The sequence below is a fragment of the Globicephala melas genome, chromosome 5 (assembly GCF_963455315.2).
Source record: "Globicephala melas chromosome 5, mGloMel1.2, whole genome shotgun sequence".
Classification (NCBI taxonomy): Eukaryota; Metazoa; Chordata; class Mammalia; order Artiodactyla; family Delphinidae; genus Globicephala; species Globicephala melas.
In genome coordinates, this window is record NC_083318.1 from 38140042 (window position 1) to 38153431 (window position 13390).

At 40.4% G+C, this 13390-nt stretch overlaps 1 protein-coding gene across 1 annotated transcript in view; it reads right to left on the reverse strand.

Annotated features, from left to right (window-relative positions):
* The window catches only part of CLNK (cytokine dependent hematopoietic cell linker), a 179857-nt gene that overhangs the window by 19145 nt on the left and 147322 nt on the right, over positions 1-13390 (reverse strand). Inside the window, exons 13-15 of the mRNA XM_030864219.2 lie at positions 11533-11551; positions 9584-9665; positions 5577-5617 (exon numbers count right to left, since the gene is read on the reverse strand). Of these exons, the coding sequence (XP_030720079.2) occupies positions 5577-5617; positions 9584-9665; positions 11533-11551 (142 nt within the window). The remainder of the gene's footprint in view (positions 1-5576; positions 5618-9583; positions 9666-11532; positions 11552-13390) is intronic.

Genomic DNA, 13390 nt, shown 5'->3' on the forward strand with positions numbered 1-13390 from the left:
AAAAACAAAACAAACAAACAAAAAAACAACTTTGCCATGCTATTTCCCCTGAAGGCCTGGATGGATTTTTGCTTAATAAATGAATAAAATTCTGAGTATGTAATCCCCTACAAGTATTTAATTGATTTTGTTCTTAAGTAATGGCAGTAATCTTTGGAAAGTTTTCTTTATATAAAACATTGCATTTGAGTTTTATAACTGCAAGAAATAGGACTGTCCTACTTGGAGAATAGAGGCTTACATTAAAAAAGAGGTTGACACAGCGTAGATGGAAGAACAATAAAGAGAACAATCTGTAGGTGGGCAATAAAATTAGGGTAGTCTAATAAAAACGGTATGGGTTGTAGAACCATACTGATATCAATATTTACTAATATTTGAAAATTCTCATGTATATAAAACTCTTAGTACAGTGTCTGATCCACACTAGTCACTCAATAAATGCTACTGCTGTTAGTGTTATTAAACAGCTCTAGATGTTTCTTTTGAAACTTAGAATAAAACCATTGTTTTAAGCAGCTCTCCATACTTATTAGCAAATTTTAACCTTACCCTTACATAAAATTTAAAAAATAATTTTCTAAGTAAAGAGTCATATATTTCAAAGAACATTTATAAAATGCAGATAGAAAGGAAAACATTAATGAACAAAAACTAAAACAAACAAAAGAGAAAAGAAATCATCCACCACCCCAAATTTAGAGAGTAATGTTACTATTTGGAGTATCACCAAACCTTTCTGGATTCTCTTCCAATATATCAAAATCATTTTCTTTTTGTCCTGAGATCCATCTACTTAGCCTCTTAATAGCTTAGCTTGAATTCATTTATCAGAGAATTGAGCAAAGTCTGTTTATCAAGTAGTAACTTAGCTATCAAGAGTAACTGAATATTTTCTCATTTGTTGGATAAGGATAATGATATCTACATTGACAGAGAAGTAGTTATCATGAGTCTAAGTGAAGAGTACTGTCTCCCTCATCTGAAGTGTTCAACTTAAAACCAGTAAGCTTTAGCGAGCCCACTAGACTCAGAACTCTATGTGTGCCTGGATTGTGTGCTATTTTCTGTACATCTAATTTCTGCAAAGCACTGGTGACCCAAGGGTGAATTTTTACCCAGGAGAATGAACATCACTCAGTAAGCTGATAGCATCACAGAGTTCAAGCACTGGGTAGTTAAAGGATGGGGCTGTCTCTATTCTGTACACTTAGGGCCCAGCCCAATGGGGTATAAACCATGTGCTTGATGGATATTTGGGGTTTTTTTGTTGTTCTTAAAATATTTTTAAAAATTAATTTTTATTGGAGTATAGTTGATTTACAATTTAGTTTCTGCTGTATAGCAAATTGAGATATTTGTTGACTAAAAAAGGAATTAATGGTATTTGAAGGCACTGGAGGCCAAAACATTTCCTTCGTCCACCCCAGGCCATTTCTTTAAGCAGCCTGTTTTTTCTAAGATGAGTAGAGAACAATCTACATGACCCCAGTACTAATGATCCACTCCAGCCAGAGGGTACTTGACTGGACTCATGACTTTGAAGACCGTCCCACTTCACTAACACTGCTGTTCCATTCCTTAATTGTTCTTTATTTTTAGCAATATTTTCTTTTTAACATCTTTATTGGAGTATAATTGCTTTACAGTGTTATGTTAGTTTCTGCTGTATAACAAAGTAAATCAACTATAAGTATACATCTATCCCCATATCCCCTCCCTCTTCTGTCTCCCTCCCACCCTCCCTATCCCACCCCTCTAGGTGGAGACAAAGCACCGAGCTGATCTCCCTGTGCTATGCGGCTGCTTCCCACTAGCTATCTATTTTACATTTGGTAGTGTATATATGTCAGTGCTACTTTCTCACTTGTCTCAGCTTACCCATCCCCCTCCCCGTGTCCTCAAGTCCATTCCCTACGTCTGTGTCTTTATTCCTGTCCTGCCCTTAGGTTCTTCAGAACCTTTTTTTTTTTTTTTTTTTTAAGATTCCATATATATGTGTTAGCAGGAAGTATTTGTTTTTCTCTTTCTGGCTTACTTCACTCTGTATGACAGACTCTAGGTCCATTCACCTCATTACAAATAACTCAATTTCCTTTCTTTTTATGGCTGAGTAATATTCCATTGTTTATATGTGCCACATCTTCTTTATCCATTCATCTATCGATGGACACTTAGGTTGCTTCCATGTCCTGGCTATTGTAAATAGTGCTGCAATGAACATTGTGGTACATGACTCTTTTTGAATTATGGTTTTCTCAGGGTATATGCCCAGTAGTGGGATTGCTGGGTCATATGGTAGTTCTACTTTGTTTTGTATTGTTGGTAGTTCTATTTTTAGTTTTTTAAGGAACCTCCATACTGTTCTCCATAGTGGCTGTATCAACTTACATTCCCACCAACAGTGCAAGAGGGTTCCCTTTTCTCCACACCCTCTCGAGCATTTAGTGTTTGTATATATTTTGATGATGGCCATTCTGACCAGTGTGAAGTGATACCTCACTGTAGTTTTGATTTGTATTTCTCTAATGATTAGTGATGTTTAGCATCCTTTCATGTGTTTGTTGACAATATGTATATCTTCTCTGGAGAAATGTCTATTTAGATCTGCTCATTTTTGGATTGAGTTGTTTGTTTCTTTGATATTGAGGTGCATGTGCTGCTTTTATATTAAAATAAAAAATAAAAAAAAGAAGAGAGCAACCAAACCAATAAAGAAATCCACCAATGATAACAAGCACTAAAAAGCACTAAAAACTATACTAAGATAAACATAGAAATCAGAAACAAGTCAGTCGCAGACAGCAAACCCCAAGTCTACAGTTGTGCCCAGAATATACCGCCTCAATTTTGGGAACATTCATTGTCTATTCAGGTATTCCACAGATGCAGGGTACCTCAAATTGGTTGTGGGGATTTAATCCGCTGTTCCTGAGGCTGCATTGAGAAATTTCCCTTTCTCTTCTTTGCTCGCACAGCTCCTGGGGTTCAGCTTTAGTTTGGGCCCCACCTCTGCATGTAGGTCACCCTCAGGCTTCTGTTCCCACCCAGACAGGATGGGTTTAAAGCAGCGGCTGATTAGGGGTCTCTGGCTCACTCATGCCGTGGGGAGGGAGGGGTACTGTAGTTATAATTGGAATGCAGGTTGAGCCTGAGGTGGCAGAGACCAGTGTGACGTTGCAAAAGCCTGAGGAGTGCCATGTGTTTTCCTGGGGAAGTTGTCCCTGGATCACGGGACCCTGGCAGTGGCAGGCTGCTAGGCTCCTGGGGTCGGTGGGACAGGTGGCACATGTGGATAGTGACCTATGCTTGCACACAGGATTTTTGGGGGCTGAAGTAGCAGCATTAGGGTTTCATGCCTGTCTCTGGTGTCTGAGTTGATAGCTATGGCTTGCGCCCATCTCTGGAGCTAATTTAGGCAGTGCTCTGCCTTCTGTGGACAGACAGGGAAGGAATCCCCTCTCCTCGCACACCCCAAAACAATGGTCTCTTGCCTCTTAGGTAGGTCCAGAGCTTTTTCCACACTCCCTCCCAGCTAGCTGGGGTGCACTTGCCCCCTTCAGGCTGTGTTCACGCAGCCAACCCCAGTCCTCTCCCTGGGGTCTGACTTCTGAAGCTGGAGCATCAGCTCCCAGCCCCCACCCATCCCAGCGGGTGAGCAGACAAGCCTCAGGCTGATGAGTGCTGGTCGGCGCTGATCCTCTGTGCAGGAATCTCTCCGCTTTGCCCTCTGCACCCCTGTTGCTGTGCTCTCCTCCATGGCTCCGAATCTTCCCCCCTGTCCATCCCCAGTCTCCGCCAGTGAAGGGGCTTCCTAGTGTGTGGAAGCTTTTCCTCCTTTACAGTTCCCTCCCAGAGGTGCAGGTCCCATCCCTCTTCTTTTGTCTCTGTTTTTTCTTTTTTCTTTTGTCCTACCCAGGTACGTGGGGATTTTCTTGCCTTTTGGGAAGTCTGAGGTCTTCTGCCGGTGTTCAGTAGGTGTTCTGTAGGAGTTGTTCCACGTGTAGATGTATTTCTGATGTATTTATGGGGAGGAAGGTGATCTCCACGTCTTAGTCCTCCACCAACTTGAAGGTCCCGACTCTCTATTTGTGCAAGATTTTGTCTTTCAGGTTAAGACTCTGGATTCCTCTTTGATCTATGATTCTGCTTCTCTATCTCTGCAACATTTCCATTCTCAAAACCCCCATCAGTAAAGCCCTTTCTGGGCCCATTCAGGCCTTGAACCTTCCACCTGGATACTCCAAGTCTTTTCATTTTCATACACCAAGATATGGCCTCTAGGACTACTGTTCCTATCATTTAATTTCCAGGGATTGAGCCATTGGGTTAATCACAGCCCCCTTTGTTCATCGCACTTTAGAAAAAGAGTTCTTTCTTGGGAAACTCTTATTAGAAATGTGTACATGGGCCAAATTAGTTTTCAACCTAAGGCCCAGATGGCATAGGGTAGAAGAGAAATAAAGACATGATGGAGGCCAGGGAGGAAACTCTTGGTCTCACAGGATCAGTTAGGTGGAGAATCCCTGGAGAAGGAAAGGGAATGCAAAAAAGAAGGAAGGATATTAAAATGTGTCAGTTGCCTACTATGTGCAAAGTGAGGGCTCTGTGTGTGGGGTGTGTGTGTGTGTGTGTGTGTGTATTAACTCTGAGAGTTAATATCATTATTTGAATTTTATGGATGGAGGAGGGTGAAGCTCAGAGAGGCAGAACTGGGACCAAGGTCAGTAGAGCCCTCGGCCTTCCCACTGTATCCCATGGAGTTCACTTTCTCCAGCCCTAAAGCCCTCTCTTGTGGCTCAGAAGAAAGAGATCAAAAGATTAGACCTGAACACAGAATATCCATGGCATAGGATTGAAGAAAGAAAGAAAAAAGAACATGACAGATCTAGTTTGGGCCAAATAATACTAACAATATCAAAACCCATCATCAACAGTAATATAACACTATATTTATATGCTGCTTTTGATATCTCCATGGACATGGTATGCTTCTGAGTTTTATCTTTACAATCAATTAGTAAGAGAGGTCAGTTTAATTTTCTCCATTTCACAGACTCTTCTTAAGATAAAGTTATTTTACACCGAATGGATTGACAAAAACTAAAAGTTTGCCAAAAAACAACTGTTGGAAAGGATGGGGAACGATGGGGTCTCACACGCTTTTGATGAAACAAAGTGATACATCTACTTTGGAAAATACATCTAGTGCCACTGAAGAGAGGAATATTCTAAGACATGGCCATTTCACTCTTAGAAAAAGAACTTATCATATTAAGTACTTGGGAAAACATGTACATATTATACACAGGGGAAGACATCAACGATATTGTTCACAACAAACTAACATTCATAAGAGGAAAAAACTGGAAACACCTAAGTGATGGTATTTAACTATGGATAAACATTATATTAATGCGATGCAATGCTGCCTATCAATGAAAACAAGCGAATTATATCTACATGCATCAGCTCAGAGACTCTGAGATTCACAAAAGCTAAGTCACGATGCAGGAATGTAGCAGTGTATGACTTAACCTACTTATTTCTATAATTATTTCATAAAGTGTTCTTACCTCTGTTTTGTACACTCTGGTTGTGAGTCACGAATGAAGAGCTAAAGGAAATGTTACAATTGAAAGAACGTTAGTATTTCCCACGCTGGGTCAGTACTCATGGCCTGTCATATTTACAGAGCACTTTATATTTTACTGGATGAAAAATTGTCTGTTTTGTAAGGTTGATAAAATGCTGGTTCCTTCCTTTCTCAATACAGATGAACATTAGATATGGAACAAAGCGACTTAACCACATAAGTTCCTTCCATGTCACTTCAGTGAGCACACATCAAAATTCTTTACTTTTGGAAGCTATGAATTTAGACTTGCATTGTAGCTACAGTCACTATAGAAAATGCTATGTAGCTGGATGGGGCTCCTACTCTATAGTAGTTGTTTACCAATTGAAGGAGAGTCAGCCATAGCAAAGAAGAAAAGAATAGAAATTATTTTATTCCTTCTTAATGTGAGCTAGGTAAGAAAATTGTGTATTATTACAAGGAAATTGATAAAGAAAAAGGGATTATAAAAACATAATAAAAGGCAATAAAATGATATGCATAATAAAAGGCAATAAAATGATATGCATTTCTAAACACACAAAGACTGTTTACTAGGACGTCCCTGGTGGTGCAGTGGTTAGGAATCCACCTGCCAATGCAGGGGACATGGGATTGAGCCCTGGTCGGGGAAGATCCCACATGCCGCGGAGCAGCTGAGCCCATGCGTCATAACTATTGAGCCTGTGTGCCACAACTGAAGCCCATGTGCCTAGAGCCCATGGTCTGCAGCACAGAGAAGCCACTGCAATGAGAAGCCCGCATACCACAGCGAAGAGTAACCCCTGCTCACCGCAACTAGAGAAAGCCCACGTGCAGCAATGAAGACCGAACATAGCCAAAAATAAGATAAATAAATAAATAGATTTATTTAAAAAAAAGACTGTTTACCAATGGCTTTACTTGGTGCTTTACTTAATGTTTGGCTTTGTGTAACATGCAGCTCTGATTTTCTGGTTCATTTTGTATTGTTGTTGGCATTGTCATTTTAAACTTTAGTTGCTCCTACAGTTAAATCTAATTACATGGAGCATGTTCTATGCCACGACTGTACAATTGAACAAAGCCTCTGGGTTAATTCAATGAAATCTAGCCCTTTTCCAGCACCAATGAAATCAACTGAGTACATATCTGGTTTTTGTTATTTCCACGGAAGCCTGGGGTCTTATGATTTGCTTGGTAGATAAAAATGCCATTAGATCATTGAACCACCACACTGTGCTGTCATCACTGGTTAGACTTCTCCTGCTATCTAAGCCTTCGATTCTGTTAAAATCAGGATCCCTTTACTAGGAGCCAGTGTACAATTTTTTAAATATCTGGAAAAATAATCACAGATAGCAAAATTTCACTGCCCTAATTTTTCAGGATTTTTAGAAAATATTGAGAGAATAGGGATATCCTCTGAGGATATTCTAGGTTTTGTGTACAAAGTTTATAAAAATATAAGTAAAAAAAAACTACCTAAACTGAAATAGAAATAATTCTTTCATTTTATAAACATTTATTGAGCATTTACCAAGTACGTGATATGTTTTGGGGGATATCAAATGAATAAGACATGGCCTCTATCCTAAAGCAGCTTAATTTATGGAGGGAAGACATGATTATACCATAATCACAATTTGGGGTAAACACCACAATTGAGGTGAGCACAGCAGAAGATCCTGTGGTAGCAGAAGAAGGTCACAATCCAGACAAAATAGATTTGATTCTCAGGAAAGTCTTGCTGGGACATATGCTAACTGAGCTGACTTCTGAAAGGTGAATAGGAGATTGGTGAGGAGTAACGGTGTGTTCCAGGCAGAGGGAACAGCAGGTGCAAAGGCTCAGAGGCAAGAAAACATGGCTTATTCTTCAAGAGACCAGAAAGTAGTTCCTTATGGATGGAAGGTAGGGTATGAAGATGTATCATTAGAAGGCTACTGTTTCATTAGAAGGCTACTGTTTAAGCAAGAGTTGATGGTGGCTGGTTTATGTTGGGAGCTGGGGAAATGGGTAGAAATGGATAGACTCAAGACCCATTTTGAGTTGAGATTTGAGAATTTTGGGAGTTTTTAATGATTTGGATGGGAAGAGTGAAGATGGGAAAGACAGTATACCATTTACTGAGGTGAGAAAGTTTGTAGGAGGAGAGCGTTGGTCCAGAAATGAAAGTAGAAATGAAGAGTTCAGTTTCTAACACTGAGTTTGAGATATCTGTCACTGATTTAAGGAAAACTGCCCATTGGGTAGCTGGATATATGGGTCTGGGGCTAGGAAGGGTGGTTGGGGCAGAGAATAGAGAGTTAGTAATTATCAACATAGAGTTGACCCTTGACACTGTAGGGATGGATGAACTGCCTACACTCTTACTGATAGAAAAAAGGACATCAGAAGGATCTGAGGAATACCAACATTCAGAGTTCAGTTTTGGAAAAAGCCTAAAAGGGAGACTTAGAAGAAGCAGCCAGTTAAGAGAGGAAGAAAAATCAGGAGACTTTGTTCAATTAAACAAACAAACAAAAGAAGCCAAACCACACTGAATAACAACTACTACAGATGTGGGCCCAACTAAAATCTCATCTTTTCACTATAATATGATGTGTTTTTGTTTCCTTTCAGAAAATTACATTAAGAAAGAGTATGTACTTATTGTATGGGCAAGAGTTTTGTGTCAGATTGGGTCTTAAACTGAAAACAGCCTAATAAGAGTTATGAAACTGCAGTCCTAATGTCCACAGATCAAAGACTGAGAACAAAGTTGCTGAAGGTGTGAAATAGGACAAGAAAGTGAGAGAGAGGAAGGGAGTGGGGGATGGAGACCATGCCCCTGACATACAGGGCCTGGCAATGGCATTGAGAGCTGGTGGTTAGCGGGCACATGGGCAGGTTGAACAGGTCTGGCCCTGCTCTCAGCTTCACATGGAAGGTGAGTGACATTGCCCAAGGCCACACGGTTTGTAAGTGAGGAAGCCAGGCAGTATGATTCCAGGGGCTCCCTCTTAAGCAATACTCTATTCCATCACAAACAGCGTATTATTAAATAATAAAAGAGCACCTTAACTGTGGGCAGGCACTAAGGAAAGTCAAGATTTATGGGCTGCATTTTTAAAATCAAGTCAGTGTAGGCATCATGGGCTACTGAAGAGTGGAGTTGGACTTGATTTCAATGGCAAGAGACTCAGTCTCTCTAGGCCTCATTTATTCCCTTTGGGGAATGGGTCAGAACTACCTCTTGTATTCAGGGTGGCTTTAAGCTGTGGTCTGATGGATAAAGAGGAGTTTTCCAAGTAGGGAGAGGGTGGAGAGAGGGAAATATGGTGGTGTGCTGTTATAGGCAGAGGAATAGCACATGCAAGTGTCCTGTGTTGGAGGCGGTGGAGAGTAACATGAACTGAGCTGGAGCCACTGGTCAGACTGGGGTCACGAGGGTCTGATAGCACTAATTTTGGAGACTGTATGTTAAGGAAGCTACCACTAATGTACGTGACCTTGGCCAATGAATCACCAGCCTGAGCCTTACTAGTCTCCTTGACTCTTCTGTTGGGATGACATTTGTCACAATAACCTGATCAGGCAAGATTTTAATCAGATAATGGCATTTTCAACCCCTGGCCATTTATAAAGTGCTTTTCCAAAGTAATCGTCAGTTTCTGTGTGTCATCCACTGAGACTAGTTAGAAAAGCCAACTTTTCTTCCAGGGTTGACTAGCCTCCATTCCAGTTAATCCTCCCTACTTAATATCCATGTTTTCAAATATCGTCTCTAACATGCAATCAATCGCTTATAAAGTGCAGGAAGAACAATGTTATTAACTTCAACAACAACAATGATTCACAGGTTTCCCTGGGGCCTCAACACTGGGCCTCATTATGAAAGGCCAGAGTTTCTCTTTCTCAGGAAGCCTCTGTGAGTCATCATCCCAGACAACACATAACCTGACCCCCAAGCTGGGACCCAGCAAGGGATTCCTGGCTCCTTACCTGGTAATGGCAAGAGAAATCTCTTGAGGACTTTGGTTTTGTGACATGTGAGATAATTCAGGCTTCATCTGATGATGAGGAACTGTGTAAAGGCGTCACAGAATTTGGGCAGGTTGCAAAAGGAAAATGATAGGGGACCATTAGAAGTCTAGCGGAACTGCTATAATTTCATCCAAGTAATCTCTGATTATTAAGAGTAAGCTGTTCATGGTTAGTGGAAACTGTAACCCATGTGTTCTGCAGTAACCGTGGCTCCTGGGACTGGCTTCTCCCTGAGGCTATAAAAATTGCTTTGAATGTTGAATATTCAATAATATTATAAAAAATATTAAATTTGGAACTCATCCTTGAACTTGCCAATATATAGAATATTTCATTGGAAGGTATTTGGTATTGGAAGGGCTTGAAGTGGAAGTGGACTGAGGTTGAATTCTCCATTCAAATGAAAACTTACATAGAAACATAAACAAAAATGTTAAGCTTAAGAACTATTCTGAGCAATGTAGGGTAGGGGGATGCCTGATGCTGGCCCAGGCACACCTGAATTCTCCTATCTCTGCGGTGATAGGGCAGGAGAGCTCCCAGGATTCTATTATAAATCAGCGGTTTCCACCTGGTTCCCACCAGACGTGAGTTTTCTCAGTTGTTCCCCTTTGATCTTCAAGTTTTGAAAAGTTTTGACAACCACAGGAACTGGACTTATTCAGTAATTACATATGTCATTGGTGTTACCACTTTTTATTTCCTTTTCATCCTGGATAGATTTTAACTAGCCATCCAGAATTACCAAGGGCACATAATAATACTATGATAGGGAATCCCATAAAACACTCTTCCAGTTGCAGTGGTAAGTAGTAAAGTTAAGGAAGCATAAACACTGACATGTCTTAATTTTGGCTGTTACTCTGTGCTGTGTCCAAGGCTGATCACAAACTCAACACCTTTGACAGAAGGGCTGTCATTACTTGAAAAGTGATTGGAGTCAGTGACTGGTCCACTAGTCATACATCCCATAAAATCATTTCAGGTCATCAACAGCCACCTCTGTGAGCTGATCAATGTCACATTGCTGGGTTTATAATCACTGAAGCCTGAGGCAACAACTCCTCAACATTTCAGTAGGATGCTGAGCTTTATTGTGGAAAAGGGTACAGTTTCCTTTAGATTTTAAAATTATTTAGAATTGCCAACAGACCCTCACTCCTCCATCAGAAACCCTTGAGAATCCACAAACCCAGGTTAGGTCCCACTCCAGTCTAACTTTCTCAATGTAAAAAGAGCAGACTTGAGACTCACAGAGTTAGTGCAACTTGGTCAAAACACGCAGTGAGCTGGTGGTGAGCCTCTGAAATCTTAGCCCAATGTTGCTTTGTCAAACTAGGCTGCCTGTGCTAACTCTTTGGGCCATAGCTCAGGTCCTTTGGCTCTGGACATAACTCATCATTCTAAGTGAATGGTGAACAGTATCCCAAATGTGGGCATGAAGGTATCACCAGATTAGCATCCTGCCATCTAGCAAGTGTTGGATTGCATGCTTCCACAACAGTGACATCCGCAGTGTGTATGCATGCACGCATGAGGGCTTATGTGTGTATGCACGGGTGACATCAAAGATGGAGAGACCAAGAGCTTCTCTGGAGCAGCAGGCCAGCAATGTCTTTCCCAAGTGGCAGGGGGTGACAGTGTGCCTCCTTGTCAGTAGCCTGTAGCTGAAGAAAGACCTCTACCCCACCCCCAATTTAAATCACCCTGTTCAGACCACAGGACTCCTGAATAGACTCTGAGGTCCTGGAACCATCTGGATCACGTCATCATGCACCCACGTACGTGTCCATACAGCCCAGGCCCTGAAACAAGTAATCGTTTTAAAAAATGACTAATGTTATTAACCTGGAAATAGGACTTAACCTAATGATATTAGGATAAGAAAACAAATATAAATAGTTCACCTTTCTCTGTTCCAAGAACCTGTATTGAATTAAAAAAAACCAAAACATTGAGTTACTCTTAGTGACAGAGAATTTTACATTATACTATGTATGTTTTTAGAGCAGTTGGTTAGTTTTTTTAGGATAGATTTTTAAAAATCTACGAATAATCCTCCAAAAGACTAAGCAAAAATAAAAATTTTATACTCTTTGTGTGATGTAACAGGCAAATATACAGTCTGCTGATGGGACTATAAATTGCTTTGACTCTTGGAAACCAATTTAACCATAGCTATTAAGAGCCTTAGAAATACTCTTATTCTTATCCCCAAAATTCCATTGATGAGTTTCTTTTTCTTAGACAACAACCTGAAATCTGGATCAAGTTCCATGTACAAAGATGTGCAGTACATCATTACTTATAATATTGAAACACTGGAAACAATCTACATAAGCCTCTAAGTGAGAACTATTAAGTAATTTTTGGTGCTATACTCACTATTGGAATGTTAGAAATGCATTGCAAGTATTTACGTAGAGTATGGAATAAGATTACTCTGTAAGTATATCTCAAAGTTACATAAAATTGTTCAGGATTAAAAACTGGGCTTATGACATATTTTGTAGAAAAAAGGATTTGAAGAGATATGATAAAATATTATATTAATAGAGGTTGTGTTTAAGTGATGAAAGCCATAGTTAATTTTCTTTATACCTGTTTTGGAATTTTTATTTTTAAAAATTAGCATGAAAATATTCACAGTATTCTTGTTAAATGTAGCCATTTCTCTTCTCAAACATTTTCATTCTCTTTTTTTCCTTAATAGTAGTAGAATTCTTGATCATTCTTCATTATGAAAGTCTATGTGCTTATGGGACTTGTATTCTTGAGTCCTATTATATTCTTGAAGAATCAAAATGCCGCAAGAAGTATAGTATTTGCTGAAGTATTTACTTAACTGCAAATAATTTTCTAAAGTCCATTTCATGCATTGCATCAGCTGAGAAAGTCCACAGGTATCATTTGGACTAAAGCTTCTTAACTTGGGGGATGTAAGAGGTCCTTGGATGGCCTCGTGGGGTCCATGAACCTTCTGACATGAAAAGCTAAATTTTTTTTCCTCTATAAATATGTGCATTTTTTTTTTCTGGGGTGAGGAAGTTTTATTATACCTTTCATCAAAATTTCAAAGGGGTCTGAGGTCCATGAAAAGTTAAAGTCAGTGGTTTGCAGATGAGGTCCGAAGAGGTGGTGCCATTTGCTCAGATTCTCAGAGTTATCTTGTGGCTGAGCTGACCCTGGAGCCCAGGTCTCCTGACTCACATTGGCTTCATAGACAAGAATCACTTATCAATAAATAGCTTAGAGAGGCATTGTACATCTTTTCTAAGGCTAACCAACAGACAAGCCCCCTTTTTTTTTTTTTTTGTGGTACGCGGGCCTCTCACTGCTGTGGCCTCTCCCGTTGCAGAGCACAGGCTCCGGACGCACAGGCTCAACGGCCATGGCTCACGGGCCCAGCCGCTCCGTGGCATGTGGGATCTTCCCAGACCGGGGCACGAACCCGCGTCCCCTGCATCGGCAGGTGGATTTTCAACCACTGTGCCACCAAGGAAGCCCAGACAAGCCCTTTTGTTTCAAAGAGCTTGGCATCCCCTAGTTTTCTGGAAAGAGGACATACATTTCATCATGGACAGCAAATAAAGGCAAAACTATAGGCTATGTAAAAAGGGTAATGAATGAATCCATTTTTATGGGTGTTTTGAAAGCTTCCCCACTGAGTCTTCCTCAGGACTTTGAACCTGGCAGTTCAAAGTGCTCAATCATTTGCGGCTGTGGTTCTCAGGCTTGTCAAAGGAGGGGAGAAAGCCTTGCTGT